This window comes from Oreochromis aureus, linkage group 22 (genome assembly GCF_013358895.1).
Source record: "Oreochromis aureus strain Israel breed Guangdong linkage group 22, ZZ_aureus, whole genome shotgun sequence".
NCBI lineage: Eukaryota > Metazoa > Chordata > Actinopteri > Cichliformes > Cichlidae > Oreochromis > Oreochromis aureus.
Window position 1 is genome coordinate 35,712,854 of NC_052962.1, and position 21,822 is coordinate 35,734,675.

The following is a 21,822-nucleotide window of genomic DNA, read 5'->3' on the forward strand; positions in this document are numbered from 1 at the left end:
AAAAGTACGTAGATTTTTTCCTCGCCCAATTTATTTTGGGATTTTATTGCATATACCCATATTCAAAATATGCTTCACTAGACAATAAACTCCAGAAAACCAGTGATTAACATTTGAACATCATCTGTGCAAAGACTGATGCTGCTGAAGTGAAACAAGGAAATGTTAAAGTGGGTTTTATAAATTCATAGTCAGGCATTTTGCGACATGGCGCATTTTGGTACCATGTGTGAGTTGAAATTTCTTAATTATTGAACAGCAGAAATGATCTAACTTTATTTAGATGCCTAAAGACGCTTGTTTCGAGAATATTTTCAAGTGAGCTACAGAGAAATGGCATGCATTTCCTATTGATTATCAAGCGTGGGAGATATTTGTGACCTTCTTTTGCAGCTGGTTCAGTGAATTTTGATCAGAGCGTGACAAATCTGTGAGAAATGGTTTATATGAGCTTTTAGCTGAGATTCAGAGGTTTCAGTGGATACCACACATGCTGGTATGTACATAGCCGCCCTCGTGTTACATCTAATGAAACAGAATCACCCCCCTTTGCCCCCAGTACCAGTGGCGTTGGGGCTCAAGAGGTAAATGCACCCTCATACGCTGATGGAGAGACTTGCCTCTCATTTTAAACTTCCAGACCAAAGCTTAAACTGAAACTGAAACTACTTACTGAAAGCGTCAACAGGGTTTCGTTAAAGGACAAATGTAGGATGGTGTTGAGCTCTGCTTCACCTCAGGGCTGTGTTCTGTTACCACTTATTTCATTATTATGGTGGAGGTGTGGTCTTTGGCTCTGCTGCAAGGGAGGGGTGGTGCAGCAAGCTCGAAAGCAGTGCCAGGGAGGTTGGCAAGGCAGCTGCATTCCATCTGGTAATCACACTCTCACCTTTTTTCAGTGATACCGGGACCTGAGGTGAACGGTGGAGACAACTGCAAAGCTGTCTGGCCAGAGTCAGAACAGAAAAAAAAACTGTGTGTGGTGTAATGATAGCTGTTTAAACCTAACTGATTTAAGGCAGCTGTAACACTGAGAATGAAGTCAGTGTTATTTATGGATTGGATGTCCACATTGTGCAGTGTTACAAATATTTTGGCACAATCTTTGAACGTCAGCTCAAGTTCAATGTGAACAGAGTCCATCGTTAAACAGGGTCAACAGAGAATAAATAATTGTCAAGGCTGAAGTCCTTTAGTGTTAAGCACATGGATGTGGACCCAAACGCAGATTCAAACACAGGAAATTGGGATTAAGTTCCCTCACAAGCTTTATTATGCAACACAATAGTAAACAATGGAACTGAAGAAGAATGCTTAACGTGAAGGTTTTGGCAGGTGGAGTGGAGGTTGCTCTGGTGGGAGCGATGTTGGGTGAGTCGGATGGATGAGTGTAGTGAGCACAACAGGATTAACCCAGTGATCCAGAACAGCTAAAGGCAGGAGAGCAGACAGGTGATGAAACGTGAGCCTGAGAACATGAAGCAGCATGAGCATGACCAGCGTAAAGGTAGGTATGCAAACTGCTGATAATGTGACTGATGGATCTGAGATGCTACTGAGAGCACAAGGAGAACAAGGAAAGTTAAACACAGCACAAGACATAAAGGCGGCCTGTTGCTAACATGTGGTTAGCAGATGGACCAGCAAAGAAGCGATGTCGACACTGGTCTTAAATACTGCCGGATGTCCTAGATCACAATCAGGTGAGCATGGCAGGTGTGCTGACGAGGGCTCCGCCCCATGATGTCTCTGAAAGCACAGAGAAATTACAGTCAACTCATCCTCTATGGAAATGATCTGACTTTAGCTGTTTATCAATAGATCAAATGGTATCATTGGAATTTATCGTCATCAAGACGTCTTTGATTTTACATCCATCAGGTCCGAATAAGCCCAAATAGCAAAGAATTAAAATTAAAAATTCATTCAATGAAAGAGTATGGGTCTTAGGTTAGAAGGGCAAAATTAGTTGCCGCTAACTCTGATTGTGTGATGATGACTTTTTTTAAAATTGTACTGGAGGTATTTGAAATGTGTGTGAAGCAGAGTAGGTGAGGTGAAAGGGCATGAAGTGGATTACTTGTCAGACTTTCTCTAAGCTTGTTTTTAGTAAATTGGACAAGAATACAAACTCATAATGAGATCTAAAGGTGAAGTTTTTTGTAGTGTGTGTGTGTGTGTGTGTGTGTGTGTGTGTGTGTGTGTGTGTGTGTGTGTGTGTGTGTGTGTGTCCTCAGTGAACTGTATCAGTCTCTGCAGTATCTTCCAGCTGCAGCAGTCAGTTCAGTTTCTGTTCAGTCTGACTGAGGGAGGTTTTTGTACGACTGTTTTTCACTGTGTGAACACCCACTGACTGTTGATGACATGAAAACTCTGACAGTAATAAACTGCTGCATCTTCAGCCTGGACTCCACTGATGGTCAGAGTGAAGTCAGAGTTTGATCCACTGCCTGTAAAACGAGCTGGAATCCCTGATTGTCGATAGCTAGCAAGGTAAATGAGCAATTTCGGAACTCCTCCATCTTTCTGTTGGTACCAGGCTAAACGGTTAGAGCTATAAACATCCTGACTGGTCCTACACTTGATGTTCACAGATCCTCCCACAGCAGAGCTCACTGCTCCAGGCTGAGTCACTGTGATCTGTCCTCTGGACTCTGAGGATACAGAGACAAAAACATAAAGCAGCTTCATGGTTTTGTGGGCTTCATTTCAGAGGGACAGATGTTGATAGAGGAGAGGAGTTTGATTCTCTGGACTTTACCTGTGAAGCAGCAGCAGAGGAGAGTCCAGATGAGGACGCAGATCAAAGTCATGTTTTTGATGAGGAGGATTTCTGTGGCTTCTGTTGTGATGAAGGACAGCTGTCAGTCATCCAGTGTTCAACTCTCAGGACTATAAACTCTCCCAGAGCACTGGAGCATGGTGCTGCTGATGCAAAGTGCCTCTCTATGGAAATGATCTGACTGACACACACATTGAATGACTTTGTGTGTTTGTTTGTTTTATGATGTTGTTTTTCTTTGTATTTCATGTTTATGATTGTGTGCATGAGAAACACAAATCAGCAGTTAATGTCAAATTGCTGATCACTGAGCATTCTGATGCTGATCAGTCTCTTCATCTGTATATTAGTTTATATTATATTAGGTGGAGGTAATTATGGTGAACAAAGCTGAGGTACAATCTTAATGTCCAATGATTTTCTCATTTTCTTTAACAACTCTCGATCTTGATATTTTTGGTCAAATAAAAATGTGAGGAACATAATAGCATATAGAGTTGTCTCTCTCATTATTGTTTTCTTTTATTATTTTCATATGGTAAACCTTCATTCTATAAATAGATTCTGAATCCATCGGTCAGCTCTCTGACAGCACTTCCATTCAGCACATCTCTAGATCGTTCCTCAGGTTCATTTGTACAGCGGGATGCTCTTCCTTACTGCAGCGAAATCATGAAGGACAGCTGTCTTCAACATAACATCATATTTTCCCCTCAGTGATTCCTGATTAAATAAATAATTCATGGCATCTTCATAAAGAACACATGTTTGATTTCCACCAGTGAAAAAAGTGAAACAGTTTAAGCAGAAAAAAACATTTTAGACACATTTTTAACAAAGACGATTTTAATTGTGTGTCTTTTAGAACTGAAGAAGCATCTCGGATGAGAGGTGAAACATCTTCAAGAAACTTAAAGAAGTCCAGTTTGTTTATTTCTAAGCTCCTTACACGACCATGATCTGGATGACTGAGGACCTGCACACTGTTTGTCTGAGTTTCTCCATCATTGTGGTGAACCTGGCTGCAAGCTGAAGCAACGTTTCCACAGAGTCTCACCCTGAACAAGGAGCCCCAGGGTGGCCAGCAGTAGAGTCAGTGACTCTTCACTTTTACTAAGTGAAGATATTTTAAAACACACCAGAAGATTTATTTTGAATTCATGTTTGTGAAACTCCATCTGCTGAAGAAAATCATAAGTTTTGACTGAAGTCTTCACACCTCCACAATGTTCTGTCAACTTCTGTTTACAAGGTCAAACTGAAACAATTATTCTTGTTGCATTTGTTCAATGATTTTATTTACTGTTCAGAGAGTGTGTGATCTCTGATGATTTAGTAGTTTACAATAATAACAGTATTCCTATAATAACATAATAATTATGTGAATATGTAAGGTTTAATATAGATCCAAATGTGTGTCATCTTTTTATTATTATTATTTTTATTATTTTCCCTATTTCCACCGTAAACTCAGGGACCACAACTGCTACACCAGTTTGTCCGGCTGTGTTCTTTGAGGCATCTGTATATATTTGAACAGGGTTATAATATTGGTCAATGTACACCTGTACTGTATGAGAGTTTAAAATAAATGCCTTATCCTCATTCTTCTTGTCTAACAACTTTAAGTCTACTGTGGCATCAGGACTTATCCATGGAGGTATTGCTGGTAACGGTACTCTTTGACTAATGTTTAACTGATCCAGTTTAAATTCTGTTGCTCTTCTTCCCACAATCCATCCAAAGCTCTTCGTTTCCCTCCTTTCTTTCTCCCAGCAAGGTTTGAGTACTTCATGTGTTGGGTGATCCTGTCCGTGTGTCATGTTTAGGCTGTGTGCAGGCAGGATGAGGACCCAAACGCAAACTCACGGGAAAACAGGACTGAAATCAAAATACAGCTTTATTGCTGACGGAAGTTAAGGCGATACAAAATAATATGAAACTAAACTGGGAAGTCATAAAGGAACTAACTCATGAGGAAACACATGGAGGGGGCACACAGTCATGAGGGAGAACGCGACACAGAACTGAGGGAGACGCGGACATAAATACACAGAGGTTTAACGAGGGAAGTGGGAGCACATGAGGAACACAGCTGACACATATAATCGTAACGAGACAGGGCAGGAGCGAACACAATATGACGCATACTGACGAGAGACTGTCAAAGTAAAACAGGAAATACACAGAGGTTCAGACAGGAGGAGAAAGAGCACGGGGAGAGCACAGACATAACGGGCTGGGGAAAACATGGAATAAAACACAAGGAGGGGAAACAAGGGCTCACAGATACACAGAGGGGCACACAGGGGGTAACCAAAAAAGGAACATCTTAACAGAACAACCTAGGAACCAAGGCATGAATAAAGAACAAAGTACAAAACACACAAAAACTAAGAATGCTGGGCCAACATGGCCCAGGATCATGACACCGTGGCCCCGATTTGCCCAATAATTCAGTTTGAGCTGTTCTCTTCTCATTCCTAATGGCATCTCTCCCATCTCGACCTGTAAAGCTGCTGTTGGAGTTGTTTTAAATGCACATGTGCAAAGTCTTAATGTCTGATACTGGTCTAACTTTACCAGAGTTGTGTCTGCTGCTGAGTTATATGCTACACATCCATAATCCAATATCTGACCAACCCAGTGTATATGGCCCTCAAAGACGTCCTATCTACTCCCCAGTCACTCTCAACTAAACACCTCATTATATTCAATACTTTTTTACCTTTATCCACCACTTTCTGAATGTGTGCAGCCCATGTTACCCTTTCATCAAACCACAATCCAAGAAACTTAAATTTACTCACCCTTTCTAATTCTTGACCGTACAACTTAAGCTTGACATGCTTACCAACTCTTTTCCTTGTAAAGAACATTATCTTGGTCTTATCAACTGAAAATTTAAAACCCCACTTATATCAGAATCAGAATCAGAATCAGAATCAGAATGGTGTTTATTGGCCAAGTATATGTGCAGACAAATACAAGGAATTTGGTTCCGGTAGATGGTGGCTCTCAAGCACAGCAATGTAAATCTCACACACACACACACACACACACACACACGTCTATATATACATTACACATGCATACACATACATACACAAAGCTGTGTAAACCAACTATAAATAACTAAACTTATGTACATAAAATACAGAAATGAAATGAGGTGGAATGAATACTACAGAATGTACATAAGGGGCAGTTGCAGTCTGGCAGTGGGGAGCAGTGTGACAGGTCAATAGGAGGGAGATGGCGAGGGGAAAGAAACTGTTCCTGTGTCGGGTGGTCTTGGTCTGCAGGCTCCTGTACCGTCTGCCAGAGGGCAGCAGGTCAAAAAGTCTGTGTCCAGGGTGTGAGGGGTCTGTGATGATTTTCCCTGCCCGTTTCCTGGTTCTTGAGAGGTACAGATCCTGGATGGAGGGCAGGGGGGCACCGATGATCCTTTCTGCTGCCCGTACAGTCCGCTGCAGTCTGCTCCTGTCCTGTTTAGTGGCTGCACCATACCAGACTGTGATGGAGGAGCACAGGACAGACCCAATGACTGCAGTGTAGAACTGGATCAGCAGCTCCTGTGGAAGACTGTACTTCCCCAGTTGTCTCAGGAAGTACATCCTCTGCTGGGTCTTTTTGAGGATGGAGTTGATGTTGGTCACCCACTTCAGGTCCTGGGAGATGGTGGTACCCAGGAACTTGAAGATCTTCACAGTCGACACAGGGCTGTCTGACATGATGAGGGGGGCAGAGTTGGGGATGTCTCCTGAAGTCCACTGTCATCTCTACAGTTTTAAGAGTGTTCAGCTCCAGATTGTACTGACTGCACCAGAGTACCAGCCGCTCAACTTCCTGCCGGTATGCAGACTCATCACCATCCTGGATGAGGCCAATGATGGTGGTGTCATCTGCAAACTTTAGGAGTTTAACAGCCGAGTTCTTGGAGGTTCAGTCATTAGTGTAGAGGGAGAACAGTAGTGGTGAGAGGACACATCCTTGAGGGGCACCAGTACTGAGGGACCGAGTTTCAGAGGTGATCTCCCCCAGCCTCACTTGTTGCTTTCTGTCTGTCAGGAAGCTGGTGATCCACTGACAGGTAGCTGGAGACACGCTGAGCTGGGAGAGTTTGGAAGAGAGAAGTTCAGGCACGATGGTGTTAAAAGCCGAACTAAAGTCCACAAACAGGATCCTGGCATAAGTTCCCGGGCGGTCGAGGTGTTGCAGGATGTAATGCAGCCCCATATTCACTGCATCATCCACCGACCTGTTTGCCCGGTAGGCAAACTGCAGAGGGTCCAGCTGGTGGCCTGTAATGTCCTTCAGATGGGCTAACACCAGTCGTTCGAAGGATTTCATGACCACAGACGTCAAGGCGATAGGTCTGTAGTCATTCAGTCCTGTGATGGTGGGTTTCTTGGGAACAGGGATGATGGTGGAGCGTTTGAAGCAGGAGGGAACTTCACACAGCTCCAGGGATCTGTTGAAGATGCGAGTGAAGATGGGAGCCAGCTGTTCAGCACAGGTCTTGAGGCAGGAGGGTGAAACACCGTCTGGTCCGGGGGCTTTCCTGGGCTTCTGTTTCTGAAATAGTCGGCTCACATCCTCAGTGTGTATTCTGAGTTTCAGGGAGGAGGAAAGGGGGGTGGGAGGTGTGATGGAGGTCGTTGAGTCTGGATTGGAGAGGGTGAGGGTGGTCGTTGAGTCTGAAATGGGAAGGGTGGTGGTGGTCATTGAGTCTGGATTGGGGAGGGTGGGGGTGGTCGTTGAGACTGGATTGGAGAGGGTGAGGGTGAAGGGGGGAGAGGTGGAAGGTGTGTTGGGGGTCAGTGTCTGAAGCGGTGTCTCTGGGGAGGGGAGGGTGAGGCGTGGGAGTCTGTCCGTCTCAAACCTGCAGTAGAATGTATTTAGCTCGTTGGCCAGGTCTTTGTTTGCTTCAACAGTGGGTGGGGGGCGTCTGTAGCTGGTGATTATGACCACTCTTCAACTCTTCCAATTGTTCCCTGCAGTTTCTTTACAATATGCTCTATATTTTTCCCTCTCTTCCATATTGCTCCATCATCAGCAAAAAGCAAACATCCCACCCCTCCCTCTATATCATTAAACACAACATTTATCATCAAAGAAAATAACAAAAGCTCACTATGCTCCCTTGAGGTGTACCGTTTTCTCCTGAGAGCTTCTCAGAGTAAACCTTCCCAATCCTCACGTGTATTTGTCTTCCATTTAAGAAATCCATTATCCATCTGTACATCCGCCCCCTGATGCCCAATGTACTGATTTTAATTAGTAGGCCTTCTCTCCACATCATATCGTAAGCTTTTTCTATGTCAAAAAACACTGCAACTACACTGTCTTTATTTATTTGTGCTTTCCTGAGTTCATGTTCCAAACACAATACTGGATCCATTGTATTTCTCCCTCTTCTGAACCTACTTTGATGTTTAGATAAATAATCTTTACTTTCTACATGGTATGTTAATCTTTTATTTATCATTCGTTCCATTACTTTGCAGATATTCGATGTTAAAGCTATAGGCCTATAATTTCCTGGGTTTGTGTCATCCCTCCCTGGTTTACGTATGGGCACCACCACAGCCTCCTTCCAGCTTTGCGGCAGTTTCCCACCCTCCCAAACTCTGTTATACATTGTTAGGGTTCAATGTTGAGAGAAGAATCCATAAATAACCACAGATCCAGTCCGGTGTGCAATAAGACAGTATTTTAATAAACACATGTGTGAGTCCGACCGCTGTGCAGATTTCAGCGTCGAACTGAACTTACAATCATGAGACAAGGTTTTATATGGGTACAATAACAAAGCCCCCCTCTTTTACAAAAATAGACAATAGTACAGCTTACGTCAATCCAAACCACAAACTGTTCCATGAACTTTAGCATAGTCTAAAACAGAACATCTTCTTCGGGTCAACGCCAGGTGCTTCCCCTCAGCTCGTCTTCGCTGTCGCTTCCCTCTGGTGCACTTCCTCTAAGTACGTCGGCACACTTCTGCATTTCTGCCCTACCAAAATAGATCTACCATGGTGTGTATGTGTGTGTGCGTACACGTGCGAGGGCGCGTGCATGCTGTGTACTGCGTACGTGTCTGGATGTGTATGTCTCGCCCTTAAATGCTCTCACATCAGCCCGTTACACTTCTGACCTTTCACCAGAACAGAGGCTCATCCCTCCCTATAATAACCTTACTGGAACTATATATTTAATCTACTGAATAAACACCCTACTCTTTGGGTTGCGCCGCTCTGCTTTCGGTTTCACTTCTGCAAAACATGCTCTGCAGACGCATTTCCTATCAGCCTGCAGTCAGCTTCTCCCCCACTGAAGACTATGTGTAAGAATATAAAAACATTCGAAAACCTTTAAATTTTAGAACAACCTGTAATAAACATGTTAATATTTGATTATGATAACCCCTGTAATACAAATTATAACCTAATGCCAGCACTTCAATAAATGCTTGGATGAAATGATAATTAATGCAATGATAAAGATGATGGTTATGAACAGTAACCCTAAAATAATTCCTATAATTCTACACTTCCCTCTCTTGACCTCTTGACCACAAGAGGTCACCATACTGTGCGTGGTGTCACTCCTCGACCCACTCGGTCACCTCTAGATCCATTAATGGCATCATGGGCCCCCGAAACCACCATTCCCAGGTCTACTGCCTTCGCTCTGACCCTCTCTAGCCGTCCCCTGACTCAGCAAACCAGACAACAACCTCCCGTCATCTAGGTGGTCCAGTAATAAAACGCCAGCTCCCACTTGAGAACACTCATGCTTGAGGTTAATCACACCAAAGTATCAGTGAGCCTAAAGTTGATCAGGGGCAGGAGAGAATAAGAGTGCGAGCAGAGCTCAATCAGCACTCCTCCCTCACCCCTGAACCCAATCATACCCGGTGAGAGACCCCTTACACGTGTGAATCTCTAGTGGTCTGTCCCTTTTCTGGGTCCTTCTCTTGTGGAAATCTTCTCCTGTAAAGGATAGAAAACACTTTCTCCCTACTACGGCTCTCCTACCTTATGTCCCTCAATTGTTCTCTTTATTCAAACCTGATTCAAGCTAATATTACTCAAAACATGAACCTAATTTTGTATTTGGTTTTTGACTTTTATTTTTATATCTCATTCAACCGTACTCAGCATTTGTAAAACTCTCCAAGCACTGCCTTTAAGAGAATCGAAGGAAGCACGTCTCTGCATGTGCTTCCTCTTTGCTCCTTATCTGATCATCAACATCCTGTACACAAACTGTCACTGCTGCAAAGGCCTACCTCTCATCTAAAGTCACCTTTCACAAGAAAAATCCTAAACACTTATTCTACTAAAGGATCAAAGAAAAAACAACCACTTTCATCATTACGTGTAAACACATAGTTAATTGCTCCTAACTAAATTTTAGTTGTATTTTAGAACTCCCATTTCCTGTGTGATAACCTGTTTGAATCTATCATTTTATTTCATTTTGCTACTCTTAATGTAATGACTCCTTCTAACTTAAACTTTATCAGACTTAACCAACATATATAAGCTTTCTCCCTTTGCTTCTGTTTTGCTTCAACAAGTATTTGTTATCCTGTAACTGCTTTTTATATAAGAGGACTAAGTTAGAGCTGCATGTGTTATCTCAATATTTTATATGTCACTCAGTTTAGTTACAAGCAAAACTCCTATTCAGTTCCTCTTTCTGTCATTTGTTATTGGGCCAACTCAAATTCAGTTAAAAGCTAAAGGAATTTCAGGCCCTAGGCCTCACCTATGTTTAAACCATATGTGTTTGTAAGCGTGAATGCTGTTTATCCTTCTGTTGCTCCAAGTCCCCTACAATATATCGACTGAGACATAACGCTCATCGAAGCTTATGACCTTTAAATGGACCGAACATCAACTCTGTTAATGAGCACGATTGCAATGTGTAAGAAAAAATCATTTCTACATATATAATCTCCAATATTATTCATTTGAGTCAGCGAGACTTTTAACATCCTCATAAAAAGCTCTCCTCTACCCTAGAAATAAATCTATTTACTCTCTGTTTCTAAAGCCTACATTCTAACAACATTCTAACATTATGTCACTGTGACATCTTATCCTAAAAATCAAAAAGAAATCCCACATTTTCTACTCATCAAATGTTCACTATTTTCCCCAAAGCATATCCTTTATTCCCACAGTTTCCCCTTTAAGTTTGGTGTACCACTTCTTATGAACACCGCAATTTATCCTCTAAAAAGAATTCAGTTCATTTTACTCCTTTCTTTAGATTTAACAATCTCTGCCCCAGTTTTACCATATCTAAATTATCAAACAACCCCAATCATTATAAAATCCTAGTAAAACCCCTTTCAAATTAAACAAATTAAATCTTAAATCTTAAACCCCTCTCTTTTTTGACACATCTCATGTGGCAAAAAACTCAACATGCTTCACCCAAGCTTAACAAATCAAAAGGAAAAAAGGTTAGTCATTTCATTTCTCAGAACAGCTCAGCCATCCTCCTCTCCGGTATTTTGCTCCAGCCCTGAAAACCTGTGTTTAAGGAACAAAATCAATTAAATTATTATGTCAAATCTCCTCAAAATCGTTGCTCCATGGAAAGTCTGGATCCTTGGAACTTCCTGGAAACAAAACCTGTACTTTACATTTCATACTCTCCCTTTATGATCCAGTCTGTGTCATGACAAAAACAAACTTAAACCAAACAGTTATTAATCATGAGTTACCTCAGTTAATGGTAACTTGAATCTCATCAAACAATGTTTCCCTTTTAGCATTTGGCATTCTATAATGTAATAACATGGTCTAACCCAAATCAACAAAGCAGAAATTCACTCAAAGGAACATCAGCATCCCCAGATTTAAGTCTCCCACTTGTCCTTTCATTTATTTCCCCCCTTGGTCCCATCACTCGCATTCACTCACATGCATTCACACATGATATTTTTTGCTGATACTGCAGCCTTCTGCGCACGTCATCAGATGCTCCACATCAGCAAAATGAGCTCAATCATTTGTTTTATTTCGTTTTCCTTTTTAGGAAAATAGTTCACTATACTTTTGACTGGATTGACTCGCTGCAATCATTTTTAGACAGAGACTTGCCGCCACTCAGTCTCTGATTGTAATCAATTATAATTCTGTAAAGCCCACCTGATTTTCGTACTTGGTAATTTTGTCAGCGCCGTCCGTTCACTCTCTTCCAGGCCTGCTTAGAACAAAAATGAAAAAAGAGAGCTGATTATTAGCTCATCAAAGTACCAAACAAAATCACCTGACAGGTTTTTTCCCGAGTGCACTTACTACTACAAAAGATTTTTTTTGGGGCCCCTCTCAGACATATCCATGTCTTAATCAAACACCCTCTCTGGAAATAAAACAACAGCCTCAAAAATCTGAAACAATCTTAAATTTCACCCATTCAACACACCGAAAACCTCGTCAAAAGATCAAGGACCGTTTGCACAATGTCTCCCTTCCTCACTTTACCATGTGTTCATTCAGCACAAGATAAAAACCAATTTCAACAACGTATCCTCCATAAATTATAAATTTCCCGTCCAAATCTGCCCCTCTGAACAGACCTGACCACCGTAATCAAATATCCTGATACTTTACCATTATGTTTCTCCAAATACTCTTCAACAGCCACTGCTCTCTCTTGAACTGAACTGAAAGCCTCCGACACACACGCACACAGGAAGTGTCTCTGCTCCAGCTAATTTGCATAAACCCACAGCTCAACAGCCAACTTAACAAGAGGAATACATGTTTAAACCTTATCACATTATTGAGTTATTTTCATTTTCTTTCTATACTAATCACTTACTTTGATCAATCAGTGCAAGAGCACTCCTAAGTAATCACTTCTCTTTTGTTTTGTTTTTTTTTCCATAACTCACTCCCTTGTCTTACAGCTTCGTTTGAGTTATTCCACAACAACTCTATTTTATCCAAGTGTGTTTTAAGTGTATTTTCTTCAACATTCACACCATTTTAACCCTCATGCAATTAGCAGGCTGATTTAATTACATATGTTTGTGTTCTTAGCCAAGTTTTAATCACTATCTATGCATTAATCTTCATGAGCTTATCTCTGTAAGGTTAGTGCATTTTCTGTTTGTATGTGTGATTTTTATAAATGTTTCTTTTGCAGTGTTTCAAACTCCTTTGACAGGGTGTGTATTTTCTCTCTGGTTCATCACTGGTCATTGTTAATGACATTTCCCCTGCGTCTGTGCCCAGTGGCCTTACCTGTTAAATCCGTCTCCTCCAGTGACTCCAAGGTCACTCCGGGACTTAGGTTCAAGCAATCGTGACTGCGCCTTGCCTTAGGTTGTCCCAGGGTTTCGAGGTGGGATCTTACCCGTCATGGGCTGTCCAGCCTTCCATGCCCGCCTACTACAGTGGCCAACTGGGCAAGGGTGTTATCAGGCCTAGGGAACACACTGGTTCTGGAAATTAAAGGAGTGTAAACTGCTTTCTTTATTAAACTTTCAACAATAATTTCACATGTAACAGTTTGTGTACGTGCGTTTTCAATTCATTAATGTAATTGTTAGTTCATGTATTTATTTCTCTCGGTCTGTCTCTTTTCTAAAACCTGTAATTAATATAATTTTATTACTTTATTACTTTTTCTTAAAACATGCATTCGCTTCATCTTCTTAGAATTTAACTCTGTCTATTTCTCTGGGTGCTCCCCTGACATCATCAGTCACACACACACACCTTCCTCTCACACACACTTTTAAATAGAGCTCTTCCAAACATCAGGACAACTAACACTTCTCCACGCACAGGACCATTCTTTAGGTCAGTTTTATAGCATCAGTCACCCAATAATCTCTTAACTGGGTTTCCCAAGTATATATACTTATGTATTTTCAATCGGAAAAAATAAACTCAACCTGTCATAACATCTCTCATGGATTTCTTGAATTAAAAGCACTTTCAAACTTTAGCACATCCTACTTTTCATCACACAAGAAATATATTTCACACTCCTTTATTCCATACACACGTTTAAAGGTTCTAACCTCTTTAGTCATTCAGTAATCGTCTCACACACTGCCTTTTCTTTCAAACTCCCCCTTTTCACTTACTCAGACAAATCACCCAGTCACTCAAATCAAATACTGACAGCATTCACACAGTTAAAATCACACAAAATACGCTTTCATACGAGTATTTTGGACATGCCTTCCATGATCAGAAAGAGCAAGTCAAAAAAAAAAAAAGAAAAAGAAAACTGAAACCTCTCATCGTCTCACAGCTTCTCCCCACACACACATAACTGAAAATAAAACACACCAACATTTATGGCTCACGAAATATACATCTATCCATATTCAGTCATTTACTATACATCCACACTAATATATTCAAACTGTATTTACACTCTCATAATAAGCAAAACCAACCTCTTATATACAGGCATTTAGCAAAAAGCTCTCAGTCCTCTCGAAATTGAAACCACCCTCTCTGCGGCGTCACTGCTGCTCATTTGCATTTACACACCATCATTGCACATCCGGCTGTGCATCACTGACACAGAGACTGATCCTACTCATAGATCTCATATTTTATATTACAGACGTCTTTAATTACAACTGCACAGATTTTAGGCCTCTTAAATCCTATAAATTTCGACAAATTTATCCATAACGGTCCGACCGATAAAGTCCCTGACTTTTTTGCGACCAATTTTAGCCAGTATTCCGTCCCTGACGGTGGCCCGATTGCTAATACCCTAACCAAATTTATCGTAGCCAAAAAAGCGCAAATAGGGGATTCGATCGATCCCCTAGCAATTTCGGAGTTTCCCAACCTCTCCCCCGTTGTCGACGGTACTATCCCTACTGTCCTAGTAGGTCTAAGGTCAGCGTCCTGCCTTAGCGCAAGCGTTACCAAGGAGAAAAATGCGCTTCTTAAGGGTCCCAGACTCCTCGTCCTCAAGTAATTTTAGAATAATTTGAAACAACAATCTACACCCAAAACAGGATTAAGATTAAGGACAACCCTCAACAGTTTTGGAGATTCCCGAGTCCTCCTCGAATGTTGCCCGAAACTATCCCTAGTCATCGCTAGGTGAAGGATAGATTTCTCTATCCAGCAGGGAGCGTCACCTCCGAGAAAGTTCTTAAGGATTGCATAACCAATGGGACTTGAACCCACACACTGACCAAATTCCCTATCATTCTAAGAGTTCACTTAGCAGCTCCAACTGCTTTAATTCTCTTTTCATTCCTTTATTCTCATTACTCAGTACTGTCACTTATACTTCATTATCATTACTTCAACCGGTAAACTTCATCAAAATTTCGCCAAAATTAAAAAACAGACATTTACCAGTAATTCCAGTGACCAGGCTTTTAATTTGACATGCCCAATGTGACACCTTTTGGAAATATATTTCAACAGGCAGTGTCTTACCTTTAAATGCCCCGGGGAATGCCTGCTCACTTTCACCACTGATTACCGTCTGCCCGTCCAATTACCACGGACCCCGGATCTCTCCATCTACCCCTCTACCTCTCTCTCACCGGAACGAGCCCCCAAATGTTAGGGTTCAATGTTGAGAGAAGAATCCATAAATAACCACAGATCCAGTCCGGTGTGCAATCAGACAGTATTTTAATAAACACATGTGTGAGTCCGACCGCTGTGCAGATTTCAGCGTCGAACTGAACTTACAATCATGAGACAAGGTTTTATATGGGTACAATAACAAAGCCCCCCTCTTTTACAAAAATAGACAATAGTACAGCTTACGTCAATCCAAACCACAAACTGTTCCATGAACTTTAGCATAGTCTAAAACAGAACATCTTCTTCGGGTCAACGCCAGGTGCTTCCCCTCAGCTCGTCTTCGCTGTCGCTTCCCTCTGGTGCACTTCCTCTAAGTACGTCGGCACACTTCTGCATTTCTGCCCTACCAAAATAGATCTACCATGGTGTGTGTGTGTGTGTGCGTGCGTGCGAAGGGCGTGCATGCTGTGTACTGCGTGACGTGTCTGGATGTGTATGTCTCGCCCTTAAATGCTCTCACATCAGCCCGTTACACTTCTGACCTTTCACCAGAACAGAGGCTCATCCCTCCCTATAATAACCTTACTGGAACTATATATTTAATCTACTGAATAAACACCCTACTCTTTGGGTTGCGCTCGCTCTGCTTTCAGTTTCACTTCTGCAAAAACATGCTCTGCAGACGCATTTCCTATCAGCCTGCAGTCAGCTTCTCCCCCACTGAAGACTATGTGTAAGAATATAAAAACATTCGAAAACCTTTAAATTTTAGAACAACCTGTAATAAACATGTTAATATTTGATTATGATAACCCCTGTAATACAAATTATAACCTAATGCCAGCACTTCAATAAATGCTTGGATGAAATGATAATTAATGCAATGATAAAGATGATGGTTATGAACAGTAACCCTAAAATAATTCCTATAATTCTACAACATCTCTAACAAAAGATCTTTGGCTGACTCACTGAGCTGGTTCAACATGATATAGTATACCTGATCTTTTCCTGATGCTGATAATTTAGATTTCCGGAGTACTCAATGTAGTTCTGTCTTTGTAAAAGAAATATTTAATGAATCATCTGTATCCTCTACCAGTTCCAATAAGTCTCTGTTCTCTGTAATTGTCTGTCACAGTCTGAGGAGGCAGACCGTGCGGTGGTGTGTGTGTGGACCCAGGTGCGAACACACGAGAGTAGGCTGGAGAAAACTTAACTGAAAGCGAGCCTTTATTGTGGCTGGTGACAAGAAGTGCGAACAAGGCAGAAACGCAGTGATAAACTAAACTATAACTGAACTGGGAAAATGATACTAGGAAAAGCTATGAAGACACGGGAAACCATAACTACAGATACAGAGACTGGCTGTGACAACATGGAGGGTGGAAACACAGACGACGCGACACAGACTGCATGAAACACAGAGACTAAATACACAAGAGGGATGATCAGGGGAAGTGGCCACACATGGGAGCACAGCTGACACACATGAACCCAACGACAAGACAGGAGAAGTGAAACTAAATACACTGACATTGAATATAGACTTTCAAAGTAAAAACAGGAAACATGGAGATTAGACATGACATGAACTTAACATAACTGCATAGACAAGAAACGTAGACGCAGAAACCAGGGAGACTGAGTGCAGGGGGAGATGACATAAGGGAACAAAACTAAATTGCAATCTAGAAATAAACAAGGTAAACTAAGCTAAGACACAAAAGATACATAAACTCAAACACTGGGTCGCTCGACCCAGGACCATGACATTGTCATTTCTCTTCCTCGTCGCCCTTCCTCACTAACATTGCCTGAACTGGATTCTAACAAAAGTTTTTGCCAACACATTTGCCTTTTCCTCATCTTTTACTGCGGTTACCTCTCCATCCCTCAAGATTGGATAACCATACTCCCTTTTCATACCATTCATCTTTCTAATCATTGACCAGATGTTCTGTATGTTTGTCTCCCTCCCCACTGAATTACAAAAACCCCTCCAGAAGTCCCTCTTTGCGTTCTTTTTACCTGAGCTTGCAATCTTTTATTTTATATTCAATGAAATTCTGAAAACTGTGATTCTTCTTTAATGTCTTAAAAGACTTATTTCGATGTTTAATCACTTTATCACACTCCTTCGTCCACCAAGGTACAATCTTCTTTTCCCCTCTACCTTCTTTCCTCTTTATCACCCTGCTTGCTGCCTCTAAAACTGCCTTACAAATAGAATAATTTAACTAATCCACCCCCACATTCATATCAATCCTTTGCATTTCTTGATCACTAACTATTCTAAATGTATCCCAATCAGCATCACTAAAACACCACTTCTTCACCCCTCTTATTTCCTGTTTCTCTATACTCAACTCAATCTCTGTTATTATAGGATAATGGTCACTGCCTGCAGTTGTCTCTTTCAGTACCTGCCATGAACAAATACCTGCCAATGAGTCTGACACTAATGTGAGGTCAACTGCTGATTCTGGCCCTGTTCTAACATTCACTCTTGTGCCACTTCCATCATTTAAACACACATAATTCTTTATCTCCATCAATTCCTCAATCACTGCTCCATTCTGATCATTACCATTACCCCATAATGTGCTGTGTGCATTAAAGTCCCAACACCAAATTACATTTCCCCTTAAATATCTATCAAGTTCATCCACTGATATCAGTTTATTATCTGGATCACTCTGATGCTGCCATTTCCTCCCCAGACTTCAAGTATAATATATTCTAACTGTGTTCCTAAAGTTACAACTCTAGAGTGGATCCCTTGTTTCACAAATGTTGCACATCCTCCTCCATTACCCTCCTTTCTATCTCTGCGGACACTAATATAACCTTTAATAACAAAATCTAAAGTAGGTTTGAGCCAGGTCTCCTGAATACAGATGATGTCTGGTTTCTTTTTGCATTGTTTGATGAATCCTTTAAATTCTTGTCCATTTGCAATCAAACTTCTGGCGTTCCACTGTAAAATAATCGGATTATACTCTCCCCTGGTCCTCCTGCTTTCCCCTCCTCTCCAAGTCTTTTATTGATATGTTCCCAAGATATATCTTTAATGCCAAAGAACCTCTCTGCTCCTTTCACAATTATTTTAATTTTCTCTGTTTTGTGTTACACTTGATCTGTGCAATTTATGACATAGGCAATAAACTAAATCATCTTCTCTGCTGTCAGTCCTGTATGAGCTTCTTGTGTTTGTACTAATTCTGACGCTGATGGTTGAACCTTTCCTGTCTCGTCCTTTGCCTTCTCTACCCTTTTGACAGCCTCAGCGTAACTTATGTTGTGAGCTACTTTGACTTGCTCGACCTCCATAGCCTTCTTCCTTACTTCACACCCCCCATAACTCACCCTGTCCTGCCCCCCACAGCTGCATTTATCTTGTACACTATCCCCACATTTGTCATATCGGTGGTTCCCTCCACACTTGGGGTACCTCTGTTTCCCTTTGCAAACTGCAGCAATGTGTCCGTATCTTTGGCATTTATAGCACCTGAGGGGCAGTGGCACGTATGGTCTAACAGGAAAGCTCATGCAACCTATTTTAACTCTCTCTGGCAGGACTGCCTCCTGAAATTCCAATAATACTGACAAACTATTCACCCTCTCCCCATTAATTGTTTTTAACAGTCTTTTTACTTTGCTGACCTCACCACCATTAATACATCACTTGAGATTCTCCGGGTCCTCTTCTACAGGGATACCTGTAATCACTCCCCGTGTCACTTTATTTTCTCCTAAGATCTTTTTGCATCCTACAGTCTTCTTACAAATGCTTTCAGCATTGAACACTTTATTTTTTTGTTCTTCTGTCTTAACCCCTATTAGTAAGTTTCCATCTCTGAGAATTTTAGCCAGCTGAACTTCTCCAAACTTCTTTTCAGTTCTCTAGACAACGCTATCGGGCTTAGCTGCACATCCTCATCTTCCTTCCTGAACTTTAGAATTATTTTGAATTCCTCCCTCACCGTTTTCCTCCAGACAACCCTGGATCCCTCTTCCGAACTGTTCTCCTCCAAGCTCCGTTTAGTAGTCTGTGTCCCAAACAAACTTGCCTCCTCTCTCCTGCTTCTCCCTCTTCCTGATCTTCCCTCGCCAGCAACCAGGGTCCATTCACCAAAATCCATATCATCATCCTCATCCAACTGAGACGCCATTCCAGCCAGTCACATACCAGTTTATGCCAACCGCCAAAGTTCGTGATCCAAATCAGTAGCCAAAGTAAAAAAAAAACAACTCACTTAAACCGTATGGTGTGTCTGCCCTCAAATTTCCCGCCGTCCTTCCTCGTTCCTCCTGCCAAAATGCTGGGTGGCATGTGAAAGGGCATTTATTCTTCCAGGACCTGAAGCTCAGTAAAGCACCCTTCGTCTCCAGTTTTCCCCGCCATGCTTTCTCGTTTGTCTAGTCCAGCGCTGATAATTGGCTTCTGTCTTGTGTCAATGACGTAAAAGACGGATTTAATGCGACATGACCATTCAAACAGCAGTCGCTTTCTCAAACATCAGATATGTATCGGATTCAGTACCACATACGAAAGTAAACTAGGTCGGATATGAAAATATCGGATTTGTGCCGTTCACACTGTCATACCATGATCGGATACGGGTCGGATAGGGTCAAAAAAGTCGGATTTGATGCACTTTCACCTGCAGTGTGAATGTAGCCTTAGTCTTGCTGTTCAGTGCTGGCTCAATACCATTGTATGTTTATGTCCTTTGTCAATATATATGCATCTTTGTATGGAGTGGATCAGCCAGTTTATCAGAGGATCAAACACAAATATATCTGATTTTTCTATATTTAGGAAATCAACAAAGTCTTAATTTACACTGATGCATTTTAATTAACATTTAAATTTCTGTAAATTGGATCCACTGTGTTATTCTGAGGTTTTAATATCAGGAAAAGTCCCAACAATTTAAAGTCAAAAGTTTTACATTCCACATAAATTATTTAATTATTTAAATGTGATGCACTGTAGTATTTTCAGTTTTCACATCAGCTGAAAAAATGATACAAACAGTGAATTATTTTGTTGAGTTTGTTTGTTTCAGAGTCAGAGAGCCGTGTCTCTCTACAGTCAGAGGTTTTTGTACGGCGGCTCAATGAGTTTGTATCACTGTGGTGGACTTTTGGTGGATGAACCAGACTGGATGTTGGAAGTAAGTTAATTAAACTGTGTTTGCCATTAAATATTTTATGATTTTATTTCAGACCTACTTGTTAAGCTGCTTAGATGAAAGAAAAGTATTTTTTTATTTAAAATAATTTTATTTTTGATATGTGTCTTGTTTACTGGACTAATTCAGATGAGCTCTTCAAGAGTCTCTTGTTTAATCCACATTTCTGTCATAGTAAAATATATGTAGACAAGAGTAAACTTCATCTTATGATTAGTTTGTAAATTTCCACCACATCAGCTGCTGTTTGGATGAGTTAAAGTTTGCTTTCTGATGTTTTTATCGTGTCAGATGTTTCAGATTTAGTTTGAAATCATGTGAGCTGTTCAATAACATTTCAAATCTATATGAATGAGTAGCTGCTCTGTGCTTGTGTCCACTCATTTCTTCAGTCATCCATGATTTAGACTTCTAATCATTTTAAAGCCAAACTTCTGCTGTAAATGTTTCCACATCTGCTTCTTTTATTTCCAGTGTAGTTTGAACATATTTCAGGTCAAACTGTGTGATGATTCTCTCTGTGCTGATATGCATGAGAGGTTTCTTAAAGGGAAGTGAAACAATGTGTGAGTGAATGACTGGTGGAGCAGAAAAAACACCTGACAGAAACTTCTTAACGGAGAAATTCAAATTGTGGTTCCTGTCCTCTAAGCTGATTGGTGTTTCCTAGGTGATACCCGCCCCGCCCTGAAGGTGCTGGGTCCCTCCAACAAGGAGCTGGAGAATGGGAAGGCCACGCTCATGTGTGTGGCCAACAAGGGCTTCCCCTCAGACTGGAGTCTGTCCTGGAAGACGAGCGACAGCAGTGGCAGCAGCAGCATCAGAGGGGAGGAGAGCAGGACTCCTGGAGTGCTGCAGAATGACGGCCTCTACAGCTGGAGCAGCACCCTGACGCTCACTGCAGACCAGTGGGGGAAGGTGGGCTCTGTGACCTGTGAGGCCACCCAGGGCTCCCAGACTCTGGTCTCAGAGATACTGAGGAGAGACCAGTGTTCCCAGTCCTGCTGTCAATCACTGAGTCTTTGATGCTGTTTTTCTTTTGTCTCTGTTTCTTTTTGTTTGCAGATTAAAAAAAATATGAAAACATCAAGTAGTCACATTTTCCATCTCATAATGACAACAATCATAGCAACAATCTCCTCTAGTTTCATCCTTTTGTATCTGTTGTAAAGATGATATTTCAACCTTTTAAAACAATAAAATGTAACGAGGAAACATGTTCTTTGACTCTGTGAGTTTAAGAAATGCACATTAAATGGTTAAATATATTCTTATACACACATTTAATATT

At 41.3% G+C, this 21,822-nt stretch overlaps 2 gene segments (V, D, J or C); one reads left to right on the forward strand and one right to left on the reverse strand.

The window, feature by feature from the left end:
• LOC120435641 overlaps nt 1–21,572 on the forward strand; it is a 33,345-nt gene extending 11,773 nt beyond the window's left edge. The window contains 1 exon segment of the C gene segment in view: nt 21,202–21,572. Coding sequence covers nt 21,273–21,557 — 285 coding nt within the window.
• On the reverse strand, nt 1,536–2,813 carry LOC120435635. The segment is given in 3 exon segments: nt 1,536–1,749; nt 2,351–2,654; nt 2,762–2,813. Coding segments are annotated over 3 exon segments (417 nt in total).
• Nucleotides 21,573–21,822: the final 250 nt, after the last annotated feature.